This window comes from Microtus pennsylvanicus, chromosome 17, assembly GCF_037038515.1.
Source record: "Microtus pennsylvanicus isolate mMicPen1 chromosome 17, mMicPen1.hap1, whole genome shotgun sequence".
In the NCBI taxonomy this organism is placed as follows: Eukaryota; Metazoa; Chordata; class Mammalia; order Rodentia; family Cricetidae; genus Microtus; species Microtus pennsylvanicus.
Genome location: NC_134595.1, coordinates 34,649,311 through 34,665,637, shown reverse-complemented (window position 1 = coordinate 34,665,637; position 16,327 = coordinate 34,649,311). Strand labels below are relative to the sequence as shown.

General features: G+C 46.2%; 1 protein-coding gene across 10 annotated transcripts in view; it reads right to left on the bottom strand.

The window, feature by feature from the left end:
- Positions 1 to 556: 556 nt before the first annotated feature.
- Positions 557 to 16,327, bottom strand: part of Gpr55 (G protein-coupled receptor 55) — a 65,396-nt gene continuing 49,625 nt past the window's right edge. For all 10 annotated transcript variants that reach the window (XM_075951664.1, XM_075951665.1, XM_075951670.1 and 7 more), the window contains one exon: positions 557 to 4,177. In XM_075951664.1, the coding sequence (XP_075807779.1) occupies positions 3,210 to 4,177 (968 nt within the window). In that variant the 3' untranslated portion in view covers positions 557 to 3,209. The remainder of the gene's footprint in view (positions 4,178 to 16,327) is intronic.

The window sequence follows — 16,327 nt, the reverse complement described above, 5'->3', positions numbered from 1 at the left end:
GGATCCAAGGGCATAGGGCCCAGCCGTGAGGTAGCTAGGGTTAACAGAAAAATGACCGCTGAGGCATGAGGATGTCCCTACTTCCACATCCGGGTCATGTCTTGGAACTTGAGGTACTTAGGAAAAAGGAGTGTCATAGGCCTAAGCCTATTGGGTCATGCCTGTCAGGGACTCGGGTAGGTGAGGAGCTTTACCACTGGAGGATGCATGGTCGGCAGGCCTCTCAGGCTGGGCCCCTTAATGGATGCAGGGCCATGTTGTGGTGGAGCAAGATGGCTGAAAAGGACTGGGGCCGGGTTGTGGGCTCCATGAGACACAGTGGCTACTGCAGATATCTGAGCACCCATGTGACTGACACTAGACTTCCTCAGGGTCTAGCTCCTAACTGACTGGGAAGACCAGTTGCACACCTGAGATAGGTGCCCTGGAACGCCATACTCGGTGTCCTGGTGGCTGGTGAATCTGAGGGTCCACAGTTGTTGAATCTGAGGGGCCCTTAGTGATCAGTTCTTCTCTGGAATCAGAAATGGAAGCCCAAGACAAAGTCATAGTGCATTGAATGAATTTATTCATTTGGTAAATCATGTTAATCACATTGGTTTTCCAGTTAATTTTTGCTCGATTTCACAACTGTACACATAGCTGATATGTCAGATTTTTTTAGCCTGGGTACAAATAAGGTCACGTTTATGCTTAAACAATAGCTTCTAGCCCCATCGACTTTAGTAACAGGAATCTGGGCTTTTTCCACAACTAAGTCCTGGGTGTACCCGACTCGCTGACCGCCATCGGCTGTGCTCCGACTCTAACCGTCCCTATTTTCTGTTCCGCTGGGCCAACTGCCAGTTACGGACCCATAGGGCTGGTGACGTGGGCCCAGAGTCTGGACACACACAGGTAAGTCTCCCTGGGAAAAGACAAGACTTTCCTTCCACTCACTCTTTGGGGAGGAATCAGGGGGTTCTCAAGCCTGTCCCCCCATCTCCAGATCCAGGGTCATCACACCGATTGGACACTGCTGTACCCCTCCAGGAACCTCTCCGCATTTTAAGTCTCTAGATTCCCTGCCTTAGACAATGGTCCTCTTGGGCACACAAAGCCCTTTCCACCATCGGGTCAGTTTTAGCATTGGCCATCAATGGGGATGGTGGGTAGTCAAGGCCTGCTAAGCCTTTCCTCTGGGGACGCCTACCTGGCAGACACACTTGCACATGGACAGGACTATTGGACTCTGCTGGATGGGCTAACGGCTCCGTACACAGAGAGAACTCAGTGGAGGTGGTCCCAAGACATACCCAAATGTTCTGCTGGATATGACAGTCAGGCTGTCTCGGAGTCACAGATGGCATCTCTGCCCAGGACAGCTGTGAGACAAAACAGCACTCAAGGCTGGGGCCCTCCTTCCGGGTCTGCGTGGCCCCGCGTCTCCACTGACAGGCTCCTGGAGGCCCAGCTCTGAGGCGGGCTCTGGATCTGAGACTCATGCTCTGCTAAGGCCCTCGACGCTCTTCCTTACGTTTTCCTTCAGTGGCCCACAGGTGGCTCTATAGGGCCATCTAAACACTGCCTCAGCCGCCATGACCTGGAAGTACCAGCCCTTCCTCGGCTTCCAATCCAAGGGCAATGACAGACTCTCAAGAGGAAGCTGCTCTGCCTTTACCTTCCCTAAGGACCCTTCCTAGTCTCTCCCTGCCTCAGCCCTCCCTGCCCATCCATCTGCCTTCCTCCTCCTCGCCTCCTTTTCTTTCCTCTCCTCTTCTTTCCCTTCCTCCCTCCTCTTCCTCTCCTTCCTGCTCCTCCTGTCTCTAACACCTTGCCTCACCTCCACCTTCTGCTCTGTGGGCAGGTCCCGGATGAGAGACACATCTCCATCTTCTCCCATCCCTCCCCACGTCACCCCCCCCCCCCCGTCTCTCATCCCTGGGATCCAGTGAGTCAGGGCTGTAGCTGCTCCTCTTCCTAAAGACCTTGTGTCTTATTCGTGTGAAGTCTCATGCATTTCTTCTCATCCCACTCCTTCCGTCTTGCGAAAGCACCCCACAATTTATCCTTCTAATCGGTTCACTCTCTGGAACGGCTGAGTCATGGCAAGTGAGGCTTGCAGCTGTCACTGTCAGCACCTCCGCCAGAGCGAGAAGAGCCCATGAAGGCTCCAACACTGATTCAGCTGTCTGGAGTTTCCTTCCAGGAACCGACGAGCACCTCACCGCCTTCTTTCAACCCAGGCCTTCCTGCCGCCTAGTGAAGAAAGCCACCCCCTTTCCTCCCCCCAGTTCCTGGCCAGCTCCCTAGACCTGTAACCAATGAAAGGACCCAATAAGGACTCTTCCTTCATTCTGGGATGACTGAATCTTGCTTCCTTCCTACTGGTCCAATGATCTGTTTCTAGGCTGTCCAAGAGAGAAGGATGGTCACCTTCGAGAGAGCTATCTTTTTTAGGTTGTCTGAGTCCTGAGACAGCACTGCTTCTGATGGTGTTAGGAGAGCGGGCATCCGGTTCCAGCTCGGGTGTGTCTCTTTCCTTCCCTGAGTATATTCTAGACCCTTTCCATTTTGCCCTCTTTCCAGCCTGGCCCCATTGGCCCCATAGTGTCTCCTGCTTCCCCGTGGCCTGCCTCACACAGCCCCCTCCCTCCATCTAGTCCGTCTCAAGGGTATGAGAAGGTTTGGATGGCCTCTTGCACCTTTCTAGGGCTGGAAGGAAATCTTTTCAGCTCTTAAAAGCCCTCTTTGTCATCATTTCTATAGAGTCATTGCCAACAGAGCTTCAGAAGGGTCTGGGGAAAAGTGCAAGCTTGCTCCATCTTGAAGGCATGTTTCTTCCCTCTCCCTGTATCTCTACCAAAATGCTCTCGAATCCCAGCCCTACGCCTTTCTCCGTCTCTCCCTTTCTCGACTCTTCCAACAGAATGGAAAGATGGGAAAGCTGAGAAACAGGCTTCTAAAGTAAAGTTACATTTTCTTTCTTTCTTTCTTTTTTTTTTTTGATTCTTCTGCTTTCTACATTTTGGACTTAGAAATGAAGAAGCCACCTGGTTCTTTAGCAAACGCAAACCAAGGGTGACATACGTCAGCCGTCCAGATGCTGTGGAAAGGTCTTAGGGGTGGGTATAAAGAACAAAGATGGTAGCCAGCGAATGTCAAAGAGGCACAGGATGTTTCTTATGAGAATTTGGGACTGGGATTTCCCTCCCTTGGGGTACCTTCCCTTAACCCCTGGAGATCGTGGTGTCCTGTTGGACCAGCTGGACTCTGGAAGGCCGGTGGGCCTTGATGCCCATGCGAAATTCTTTGATGACAAAGTAATAGCAGAAAACATCGAGGCAGCAGTTGATGTTGGAGAAACACAGGGACAGCTGCAGGAACAAGCTGATGCTCTGCTTGACTCTGCACTCCGAGATAAAGCTGTTCCTCACCAGGAACTGCAGGAAGAAGCCCAAGTGCACCGGCAGAAAGGAGACCACGAAGATGACAAGGTTGATAGCGATGGTCCAGATGCAGGCTCTCTGCCGGACCCAGTCTTGAGTGTACTCCCTACGGCCCATCAGGATGCGGATGCTCCTATAGGAACAAAAGCCCATGATGCTCATGGGAAGGAGGAAGCCAAAGATCTCCAGCGGGAAGAAGACCCTGGCACTCCAGGTGCCGTCGGACATGTTGTGGAAGCACTTGTACTCCTCCATCTCCCTGTGGAAAGTGTAGATAGGGATGCTTCCTATCCATACCAGGATCCAGAGGATGCAGCAGATCCCAAAGGTCTTCCGGGGGGACCGGAAGTAGCTGACCAGGAGCGGGTACTGCATGGCCAGGAACCTGTCCAGGCTGATGAAGCAGATGGTGAAAATGCTGCCGTACATGCTGATGAAGTACAGGCACTCCACCAGCGTGCAGAAGCCTCGGGAAGGGGAGTCCAGTTGCGGCAGGACCATCTTGAACGGGAGAGAGAGCACCAGCAGCAAGTCGAAGACGGCCAAGTTAATCATGTAGATGGAAGTGGCAATGTATTCTGGCTGCTTCTTCCTCAGAAAGGTGCTGAAGCCTCGGATAGCCAAGAGATTGAGGACCAGGCCCAGGAGGAAGGTGGGGATGTGGACTGCCAGCTGCAAGGTACTCATCATCTTATCCACATCAACGAACGAGCAGCTGTCGCTTGTGTTTAGGCGGCTCATGTTCTTGCCTGCAACACCAACAGCAGAAAAGAGAGTTCCTCTCACCCCCTTGAACTGATGAACAACTAAGACAACCTGGCAGAGAATGATGAGCCCTTAGCAACCCATGCTTGATGCACTGCAAGTAATAAATACTGAGCAAGGGGTTGGGGAGATGGCTTGGGAGTAAAGCACTTGCCATGCAAGTGTGAAGATGGAGTTTAGGTCCCCAGAATCCCTAAAACACTGGATGGGCATAGTGTTGCATAGAAGTGGGGGACCAAGAATCTTAGAACAAGCTGGTTAATTAGAGTAGCCAAACTGGTAAATTGATGAGCTCTGAGTTCAAGGAGAGAGAGTCTGCCTCAGTATATAAAGTGAAGGGTGATTGAAAGATACACCTGTTATCAACCTCTGAGCAGCACACACACACACACGCACACACACACACATACACACACATAAATACGTGCACGCATAATACACATGCATACACACAATCACAAATAAATGAAAAAAGAAAAAGAAAGAAGTCCATTGGAGCAGCACATACTGTTAGGATATTCTGAAGGGGCCGAAGTAAACTGAGAGGGAGTGCCAGCCAGGGCTGCACATTTTAAGCTAGCTGTGGTGACACACACCTTTAATCCCAGCATGCAGGAGACAGGGGCAGGCACAGAGATGAGTCTGAAGTTGACCAGCCAGAAATACATACTAAAACCATCTCAAAACATTAAATTTCAGTTAAAAAATGAAAACTTGGGCTAGAGAGGTGGCTCCGGGGTTTAGAGCACTGGCTGCTCGCGCAGAGGACCTGAGTTTGATTCCCAGGACCCACATGGAGGCTCACAACCATCTGTAACTCCAGTTCTAGAGGGTCCAATGCTCTCATCCAACCTCTACAGGCATCAAGCATGTGCATGGTGCACTTACATACATAGAGGAAAAGGGCTCATGCACATAAATCTAAATGAATAACAGAAAAATTACTTTTAATCCTGGCGCCCCAATATCCAGTTACTCCCTCTTACAGATGTCTCTTGATTTACTATGGGTTTGTGTCCGCTAAACCCATTCTAAGCTGAACATATTGTCAGTCAAAACAAATACATGTTACTAGATCTAATCAAACAACATAGCTTAGCCTAGCTTGTCTTAACATGTTTAGACTCTTGAATTAGCCTGTGGTTGAGCAGAACACTTCACACAAAGCCTGTTTTGTAATGAAATGTTGAAGAGCTAATGTGATTTATTGACCATTAGACTCACTGAGTAGGATGGCTCAAAGACCGTGTTCTCACCCATCATAAAACAAAACCATCGGGACCATTTGCACGGCATTCCACTCATTTTTTTATTATACTCACACATGCACACGCATACGCACATACACACACACGCACACACGCCTACAAAATGGACTCCTCTGTTTATGAGTCTCTCCTTTTTTTCCATCAGAACTCCTATTGAAACAAGAAACAACGCAGACTCGGAATCAAGCTGGTTTAAGCAAAGAGAGAATCCCGCATCGTTGAAAACTGCTGGACCTGGGGCGGTGTGCATCTGTGGTGTGAACCTGTAACCCAGAAACGGGCAAGAGGGTCACATGCCGAAGACTAGCTCTGCAGCCGAGTGAGGCCTTGACTCAAAATTTAGAAGTAGAAAGGAGCCTGGGGATCTAGCTCAGGAAGGGAGCATCTGCCTAGCATATACAGCACCTCTGGGTCAGTCTCCAGTAATACAGATTGGGGAGGGGAGGGGAGGGAAGAGGACGGGAGGGGAGGGAAGGGGAAGAAGGAAAGAAAGAGGAAGTACTGGGGTGCTATTTCCAGACCCCAGCTCCCCTTCACTTCCTTCACTTTCCTTCACCCACTTTCTTGATTGGACAGCTGACTCCCCCTCGACTGCAGGGATGACCCCAATCAACACATCACATCCCTCCTGGACACAGGACTTGATTTGTCCACTGGTTCAAGGCAAGGCCTGTGACCCGTTCAGAGGCCGTGAAAAACATCAGATTCAAGCCTGGGCCCTTTCTGGGGGACTTGAGATGAAAAACCTGGAGCAACTCCAGCCTCTGCTGTGCGGAAGAGAAGTCCAGGCAGAAAATGACTTTCATGGAAGAAGGGGCAGTCCCAGTTTCCAGAGGGAATGCAGTGCGAGCCCGAGGTCTGCCTAGGACAGCGAAAGCACCTTCGACAAGTGGAAGCTAAGGACAAGAGAGCCGAGGCTGAGGTGTGCTTTCCCAGGGACATGGCCTGGGCAGGCTCTAACCAGGCCTTGCCGCGAGTCTGTCACCATAGGAGGGGAAGATTGTCATTGTGGGATTCAGTATAAAGGAAGGTATCTCTGGAATGGATTAAAAACCCAGGCTCTAGAACTTGACGTCTAGAGAAATGATGAAACAGGGCCTAATGCCCACTTCCTTCACTCATCCATCCTCCTCTGCCCACCTTCCTCTCTCACTCTCTCTCATCCCCTCTTCCGTCTCCCTCAAGCGAGACCAAACTGCTGATGCCCCAGGCCCTGGACATTGGGTAGCGGAGTTCACGGGTGTACAGGGCACTGCATGGAAAGGTGGTCTCCACCCGGCTCTTCTCTAACCGCCTCAACAGCGGGCACCTCGGGGACAAGTGCAGCTGAGGTCTGCTCCAACTCTATCGCCCCTCCTTCACTCTCCCCGCGGTCCTAGCTACCAGGAGAGAGATCCCGAGATAAGAGAAGGGGCGTCAACAAAACCAGCCACCAGAGAGGACCCTGCACCCGTGGTCAGGATGTTGCTTTTAGCTTGTGCTATTATACTAGAATGCATTTATAGCTGAGAAAAATAAATCTGAGCATCAATAAAATATCTAGAGAATACAAAAGTGCATGTCTGCATTGTGCCCCGAGGACTCAGTAGTGATTTCCAGAGGTAACCATGTGCAACGGCTGCTTGGAAGTTTTCTCCAGGAGTTTCTAGTTACAATCATGTTTTTATACATATACATAAGTATGGTGTCTTTGAAATAATAAAAAAATAACCACTCTACCTACAGTTCTGTCCCTGTCTTTTCCAGTGAACAATGTATATATGACTCGGTTCTCTCATTCTCTCTAATAGCCTTCCTGAAGTCACTGTGTAACTCGAACATCACTCATTCAACCAGAAGCCTATCAGCAAACATTTAGGCCTCCAAGTGTCTTCCTGAGTAACAAAGAACACCACATCACGCATCCTTGTGGCTTATTTCTTTGCTACATCGTCACTGCCAAAAGAATTCCCGTTCCTTGACTTTCTCTCATTACTACAGATTTTGAGGGAGTCTGTGAGAAGAAAAGATTTGGACATTTTTGGATGGGAAGTGGTGGAGATGTATGCATGTGTGTACATTTGTATGCACATGTGAACACGTGTGTGAGTGTGTGAATGTGTGTGTACATGTGTGTGCACGTGTGTACATGCATGTGTGGGTGCGGAGGCAGAGGAGGCTGGTCAGTGGTGAGGATCTTTCTCAGTCACTCCTCACCTCTTTTCCCCCACCCCCGCCTGGTTTGATTTTTGAGATAGAGTCCCTTGCTGAATCTGGAACTCCCCGGGGCTTACAGATGCACTCCACCATGCCGAGCTTTTATGTGCTTGCTGGGGATCTGAGCTCAGATCCGCACCCTTGCACAGCCAGCTCATTACCCATTGTCCCTACCCCATCCTGCCCTAGACCCAAATTTGGGTATTTTAAAGATTCGAAGTAGAATGCCGTTCTCACACTCTTCATAACTCCCATTTAAGAGAAAAAAATTATACATATAGACATGCAGACATTTGTATAGACAGACAGGGCTATCTCAATAAAAGTTTAAGGCACACTGCTCGACTCAAGTGGTTTCCTAAGAGACTTTTCTTAGGTTCATGCCACAGAGACCCAAGAAGGCACCTTTCCCGTGACGAGTGCTGTAGACCTGTGCTGGCTGGTTTCGTGTCCACTTGACACGAGTTAAAATCATCAGAGAGGAGGGAACCTCCATTGAGAAAATGCCTCCACGAGATTGGGCTGTAGGCAAGCCAGTATTTCCTTAATTAATGGTTGATGGGGGAGGGCCCAGCCCATTGTGGGTGGGGCCATCACTGGGTTGGTTGTCCTGGGTTCTATAAGTCGTCTGAACAAGCTAGAGAAGCAAACCAGTATGCAGCACCCCCTCCATGGCCTCTGCATCAGCTCCTGCCTCCATTCAGGTTCCTTCTCTGTTTGAGTTTCTGCCCTCACTGCTCTTTTGATGATGAACAACATGTTATAGGGACCTGTGAGTAATATAAACCTTTTCCTCCCCAAGTTGCTTTTCCCCCCTAGAGTGTTTCATAACAGCAATAGTAGCCCCAGCTTAGGCAGGACCACTGTGACGTCGTAAGTGCCTCCTAGGGTTGTGCAGGGGAACCTCGGGCAAGGGTCCTCAAGCTCAGGTCTCCCATGTAACTCTGCTAAGGGCAGAATGTTAGAAAAGTCCTGCTGGAGGAGGCTTAAAAGTAATACAAAACGGCAGGCTGTTTCCTCCGGACAAAAACGCTCAGAGTGCCATAGGCCAGTTTCAAAAATAGCTAGCCTGGCTTGGAAGCTGCAAGGTAGACTTTGGAGTCATGACAAAAGCAGCCCTGTGTCCACTGCTGTACTGAAGGAACAATGTCACAATAAAAGAGATGATAAACTTATGACAGTTACTACTGAGATCGCTAACAGCAGAAAACCAAGGACTGCAAAGATAAGCAAAAAGAAGAAAAACAAAAAAACCCTCTGGGCACACATATGTGTTTGGGACAAGATCATGCTCAGGAAAATGCCACAAAATTAGGAAGAAAGAAACATTTGGGACTTGGGAAAACGGCCCATTGGTAAAGCGCCTGCCATCCAAGCACAAGGACCTGAGTTTAGAACCCCAGACCCCATCAAGAAAGCCCCAGCATAGTGGTGTGTGCCTGTAACCCCAGCTTTGATGAAGGGTGGAGACAGGTGGATCCCTGGTGCTCATAGCCAGCCAGCCTGAGCCTCAGTTCCAGTGAGAGACCTTGTCTAAAAAATAAAGGTGGAGAAAGATCGAGAAAAGACACCTGAAAATGGCCTTGGGCCTACACACGTGTGCACTGGCCCCCACACTTACCCACAAAACAGCTGGATGTGGTGGGGCACACTTGGGAGCAGAGGTAGGAGGGTCACTTGAGCTCAGGGGTTCAAGACTGGACTGTACGTGCACAATACAGACCACCCGCAAAAGGCAAAGAAGGTTGGAAGGGAAGGAGAGAGGGAGAAGAGAGAGGAGCAGCAGATAGCAGAAGGAAAAAAATTGGTCTGGTCTAAAGCTATGATCTCAGCAGGGCGAGGGTGGTGTATGTCTTTAATCTCTGTGAGTTCAAGGCCAACCTCATCTACAGAGTGAGTTCCAGGACAGCTAGAGCTGTTACACAGAGAAACCTTGTCTCAATAAACAAACAAACAAACAAACAAAGTTATGATCTAAGGCTGCTGGGATGTGCCCACATCGACACTGCTCTCTGTGTGTGTTAGACAAGATTCACCTGTTGCCATGCCCAGTAGAACTGCCCTAAAGGTCCCATTTTAATTTCTGAAAGACTTCACATGGGTCCTTCTCAGAAGGTTATCTCTGAAGCTCTCAACAAACAGACGTAAAGGGACCGGTCTGAAGACAGTCACTTCCAGCAACGGCAGGGTTACTGGGGGGTCTGAGATATTAATCCTCTCAATTCCCTCTGAGGGTTGAGGGGAATTCATCTTTTAAAGGCTCTTCAAGAGTGGGGGGCTGAGGTGATGGCTCAGTGGTTAAGAGCACTTACTGCTCTTACAGAGGACCTGAGTTCATTTCCCAGAACCCACATGGAGTGGTGATGGTATGTAACTCCCCTGGGGATTGGACACCCTCTTCTGGCCCGTGGTACACATATACAAGCAGCAATCTCTCAAACAAATAAGATGAAAACAAAGAAATTTTTTTTAAATAAAAAGAAACTTTATAAAACTGAGTCTTCACAGAAATACGATAAAATAGCGTAAGTGTACTCTGGGAAGGAGATGAAACAGTCATCCTCAGAGAAGACAAGAACTTATAAAGACCAGTTCATACTCAATGTAAGGCCTGGAGCTATGGCACCTTCTGCTCCAGCCAACCCAGGCCTGCAGTAATCGACAGACCACACCGTAGGTGACCGAGTCCCTCCATGTCAGAAGCAGATGCTAAGACAGCACTAGACACCCAAGAAACTGACGGCGAACAAAGCAGAAAGTGCAAGATTTTAATTTTTATTATTATTGTGTGTGTGTGTGTACATGTGCCACAGCAAGTGTGTGCAGGTCAGAGGGCAGCGTATGCCAGCGGGTTCTCTTCTCCCACCACGTGGGTCCCCTGGGATTGGCGAAGGCTGTCAGCCTTGCCTGCAAGGGCCTTCACTCACTGAGCCATTTCACCAGGCCAAATGTAGGATTTTTTTTTTTAAAGAGCCTTAAAGTAACCACTGACTACTAAAAATAGGTATCTGTGAGAGCAGAGGGGAACTAGTGAAGAAGAGAAAGGGGACTCAGCAGGATATATGAGATAACATGGCTGAGTATGACCAAAATACACGAATATACAGGAAAATGTCATAGTGAAACCTATTCTATATGACTGATGTTTGTTGAATTCCGCGGTTAAAACAGAACCTCTGTCTTCAAAGTCACCAAGGAAGATAAGGAGAAAGAACAAAAACATCAGACTATTCAGCACAGAGCAAATATAACCGGGAAAGAGGCTCGGCGTAGAAATGATAGTAAACATGAGACATCCTAACTGTTCTCTCTCAACATCCTCAGTTCAGTGAAAAAGCATATTACTCAAGCCAGGTGTAGTGAAGCACCCCTTTAATCCCAGCACTCGAGAGGCAGAGGCAGGCAGATCTCTATGAGTTCAAGGCCAACTTGGTCTACAGAGTGAGTTCTAAGCCAGCAAGGGCTTCAAAATAAAATCCTATAAAACAAACAAAAACAACAAACCAGAAATACTATTCAACCCTGCTCTTATCAAAGGCACACAAGTGACACGGTGTTCAGTGTGACAGTCCCATGACAACAAAGGGCAAATGGCAGAACCAGCAGGGACCCGGGAATAAAGTCACCTGGGTATTGGGAAGGTTGTTTTCTGGGGGAGAAGTGGGCATGAGAGGGAAGTGGGGAGGGGGCGTGGTGGGACTAAAAGATGCTCTACTCATGTGTGATGCTGGCACAATGAAGCCAACTACTTTGCAATAGATACACGATGATAAAACAGATACATGCTAATAAAAATTTATATAAACACAATAAGATATACACATAAGCGAAAAGTGGGGAAAGGACTGTTTTCTGTTAGTAAAGGGAAAATACTCACTGGGAGTGTAGCTCAGTGGTAGAGCATTTATTTGCCTGGTATGCCCAGGCCCTAAGTCGAAACTCCAGCTCCTCAAAACAAAATAAAAGAAGGAAAGGAAGATAAAGCCATGAGGGCCACAGCTGCCATCTCATGCACAAACTGCATGGAAGAGAAGCGTATAAGACAGGATTTAGTGACGGGCTAACCAAAGCGAACGGTATCAGACTTTAACAGATTCAAGCAGGTCAAACAGAAAAAAAACATAAATCAGAATAGAATTAAGCAAACAGAGTAATTTATGCTACTCAACAGTTCTCAAGTTTGGTTTTAAGCAAATAAGTTACCTAGTTTTACCCTTATATTCACAAGAAACATTGGCCAAAATGGACTATCTATCTGTCTAGCAAGAATAAAACACCCATCAAAACACCAGGGTAGGTCAGGTGTATGTAGTTAGGTGGTGTGTGTGTGCCTTTAATGCCAGCATTTGGGAAGCAGGTGGATATCTTTGAAGTTGAAGATATATACAGAGATGTACATACATACTTTCTCTGGTCTACATAGAGATTGCCAGGTCAGCCAAGCTACATAGTGAGAGCCTGTCTCAACAAAACAAAACAAAAACCCAAGGCAGAAATAATATTGTCTATATTCTTTGACCACATAGAAAAAGTGTAGAAGAAAAATAATTGGCTGTTTAAAACTAAAGTGAAAAAGCAGGAAACAAAATGCTTGAGATTTTAAACGTTTTTGGTGTGTTGTTTAAAAAATTAATTCACAGCTGGGTGGTGATGGTGCACAGTTTTAATCCCAGCACTTAGGAGGGAGAGGCAGGGAGATCTCTGTGAGTTCTAGGTCAGCCTGGTCTATAGAGTGAGTTCCAGGACAGCCAGTGCCGTTATACAGAGAGACCCTGTCTCAAAAACCAAAACCAAAACCAAACCAAACAAAATCAATTCACATGATGCAGCCCAAATCATTTGGAGACAAATATTCTGTCCTGGTTGCTATAATTTACATCTTTTTTTTTCTTTTAAGAGGAAAAGGGGTGGGGGAAAACGAAATAAATGAAAAAGTAACCACTTGAGCATTAGAAAGGTGGGGGAAAGAGTCCCAGGAAAATGTCGGAGGATACGGATAAAAACAAAATACCAGAATCCAGAAGCGTAACAGGTGGGCTAGGGGCTGACAGTACATTAAGCTATGGACGTATGTCTAAGGCAGTCCTCAGCTATGACCAAGAAAGCAAACTGAAATGCTTATCTAGATGTAGGAGACATTAAGCTCGGAGAGGAAGGAGATAACTACAGCAAGAAACACTGTCTGTCCCCTGTGTGCAACCACACAAAACCTTCGCACAGCTGACGACATGAAGCACCGGTTACCAGAACCCGAACAAGCAGGAGAAGCATCCATTAGAGTAGTAATCATGAAAGCAACCGTGCATCATTGAAGACAGCTCATGAATCTCACGAATCAAGCAGGCGCTTACTTCAGTGTGTTAAGCCACTGGTGGTCCCCATTTGCTATGAACTATGTCAGAATACAACATAACAAGTAACTTCCGTCGAAGTTACGCCCCAGGACCAAACTTGATATATGAAGCACAAAAGAGAAAGACCAGAGCTTGGCTTATATATGCAGCCATCGTAATTGAGAGGCCACCAGGTAGAATTCAGAATGTTATCATTATAAACCCTGTAAATAAGTCAGCAATATAAACAAGTTTCAACTGGGACAACTACTAACTAGCGTTGTGGGTCACATCATTAAAGTGAAAACAAAAAGCCATCTGCTTATATACACCATTTTTCGTGAGAATTAAATGAAGAGATAGAAAGTGCTTCTTAGAATGATAAGGAGTAGTCTGCTGATACCACAGCAGCTTTGTGTTTAACGGTAAAATAATAAAAGCATTCTTACTGAAATCGGACACCAGCACTCAGGCATCCCAGATAATACACTATGATATTTGGCAGATAAAATGAGACATCCCCCACCCCTGCAAAAAAAATCAATAATAAAGGTACAGTCAATGAGTTGAGACTATTAGATCATGTTGGTAAGAAGTAACTTAAGTCTTCACCTGAAGGTAAGCAGCTAAAGACACTCAGGCTCGTTAAGGAGCTGCACTTGACAAAAATCAAACCAGAGGGAAAAGGCTGGATGAAAATTTAACAGACGACCTGCTTATAAAAGTCACTAGAGGGGAACTCTGCCGACTGAGGATCATTGAAAAGTGGAAGACAAGGCCTGAGGTACGAAAGAAAGAAAGAAAGAAAGAAAGAAAGAAAGAAAGAAAGAAAGAAAGAAAGAAAGAGAGAGAGAGAGAGAGGGGGGGGGAAGGGGAAGGGAGAGGAAGAGGGAGGGAGGAGGGAGGGAGGGAGAGAGAGAGGGAGGGAGGGAGAGAGGGAAGGAGAAAGGGAGGGAGGGAGAGAGAGAGAGAGAGAGAGAGAGAGAGAGAGAGAGAGAGAGAGAGAGAGAGAGAGAGGGCCTGGAGAACCGACTCAATGGTTCAGAACACTTGCTGCTCTTACAAAAGACCCACGTTCAATTCCCAGCTCCCACAGACCATCTGTAGCTCTAGCCCCACGGACCCCCCCCCCAGCACTCTTCTGAACTCCGCGAGCATGACACACACTGTACCAATACACATGGAGACAAACACTCATGCACATAAAATAAATAAACTTTTAAAAATTTTAAAGAAAAAGAAAAACAGCACAGCTTCCTTCGCAGGAAAGAAAATTTCTTTAAAACATTAAAATAAAATAATAGACCGAATAAAACAAAGTACAACAAAGAGTTTTAGAGAACAATATCCTTTCTGTATGAGGAGATGCTCAGCAAACAGGCCAAGGACACAGGAAAGGATTCACCCGGAGAGAAAATATCTATCAAGTTTGAGAAGCTGAGCAAGATCTCACCAATACTCAAATGAGTGTGCAAGCCAGTACATGGCACACAACTCAGAATATCTGATTAATCATAAGCCACAAAAATCATATTAGGTTTCTATCTAGTAACTCTTAGACTTTAAACAAACCATGTGAAAGAAGAAAATTATGTAGAGAAATGTGTTCTTTGTGGCATTTTTTTTCTAATAAAAATTTCACAATTAAAATATGAAGCAACGGTTAATTTCACTACAGTAAATCCACTCCATGGAAATTTTTTTGATGCTATGCTTATGCTGACTAGGTTACATAAAAACCCACAGACTATAAAATTATACATTCAGGATGATTGCAACTGTGATTTAAAAAAACCCACACACAGAGAAAAAAAAAACTAGAAAACAATTTCCGTACAACAGACAACGCTGTACTCTGGCAGCTGGATGATAGGTGATTTTTAAAATCAGCCTTTTTTTATTAATTTTTTACATATATTCTTAATATAATAATACAGAAAAACATGGAAACAACATAAGATTCTTTAAAAACTCTATCAAGCACCAGGAACGGAAGGACAATGATAAAAATAGCTTTTGAAACAGAGTGTGGTCTGGATTATTAACTCGAGGTGTGGCAGGGGGTGAGGGTCACAAAAAATGAAGAGATGCGTTGAACTGTCCAGCGCTCAGCTGAGCGGGCATTATCTTCTCAGGTGAGGGAGACTCCATTGGTTGTTGTTTGGTTTTTGGAGGCAGGGTCTCTCTATGTAGCTCTGGCTCTCCTGGAGCTCACTACATAGACCAAGCTATCCTTAGACTCACAAAGTTCCAAATTTATCCAAACGTATTTCATTATTTTAAATGTTTTCTTTCATAGCTAGGTGGAAGGGTACATATTTCTAATCCCAGCAACACTCAGTAGCTGAGTTAGGAGAATCTCAATAGAGGCCAGCTTGAATTATTTGCGACTTCACTCTCAAAATGAATAAAAATAAATAAATAAAGTGGGCAAAAGTAAAGATATCTAAAATAAAATTCTCTCCAGGTTTGGGAAAGCTATTAAAAGCCATAAATGCAGACATCAGAGTTTTAATATTTTCCGATTTCATATTTATGTTAAAAAGATCTTATCTACTTTGAAAAGACAAAAGGAAGAGAAATTTTATGATGAAACTGAAACAGAAAAAACAGCCTCAGTATGGAAGGGGGCAACTCTATTGAAGTTAACACAAACACAATAAAGAATTTTCACATTAATATCCTCTATGAAAAACTGCAAACATTTAAAAATCCAAGCATCTTTGATTGATAAGAAACAGAAAACTAAAAGGTTCGGTGTGCTAAAGTGAATGGCTTCACCTCAGTTCATCGGGCTTGCAGTATGCTAAAAAGGAAAGAAATGGGAAAATATTTTTTTTTTCTGGTCAAAAGATCTGCGAGGGTGGCGGAGACCCTACATTGATAATAGCTGTGACGAATAATGAAATTTGAAACACTCAATTTATGTCCCCATTTGCACAGTGGAGAAATACATGTTGGGACTGTGCCAGATACGCAAAGCAAAGTAAGAGAGAGGGAAAATCGCGTTTAGGGACCCTAAAAATATCATTAATCAAGTAGAGACGGGAGAGCTCTGGCCAGCCCGGGTCACAGGACAGCTAGCAGCGCAGACCAGGGAGCAAAATTTGAATGGGGAGTGACCCTGTTGGGCAGGAGGGTCTCACGCTACGTTTATCCCACTCTTGAGTCCAGGCAGTACTGAGGAGCCAAGTGGTTCATCGCTCCTTCTTGGGCCACAAACAGTGACAAAGCATCTGAACCCCCACATCCACAGACCCTTGACTAACACGGAAGTGGCCTTTCTACATGTTCTTGCTTGCTTCTAAGATTTTCTAGCATAGTCTCTTAAATAATG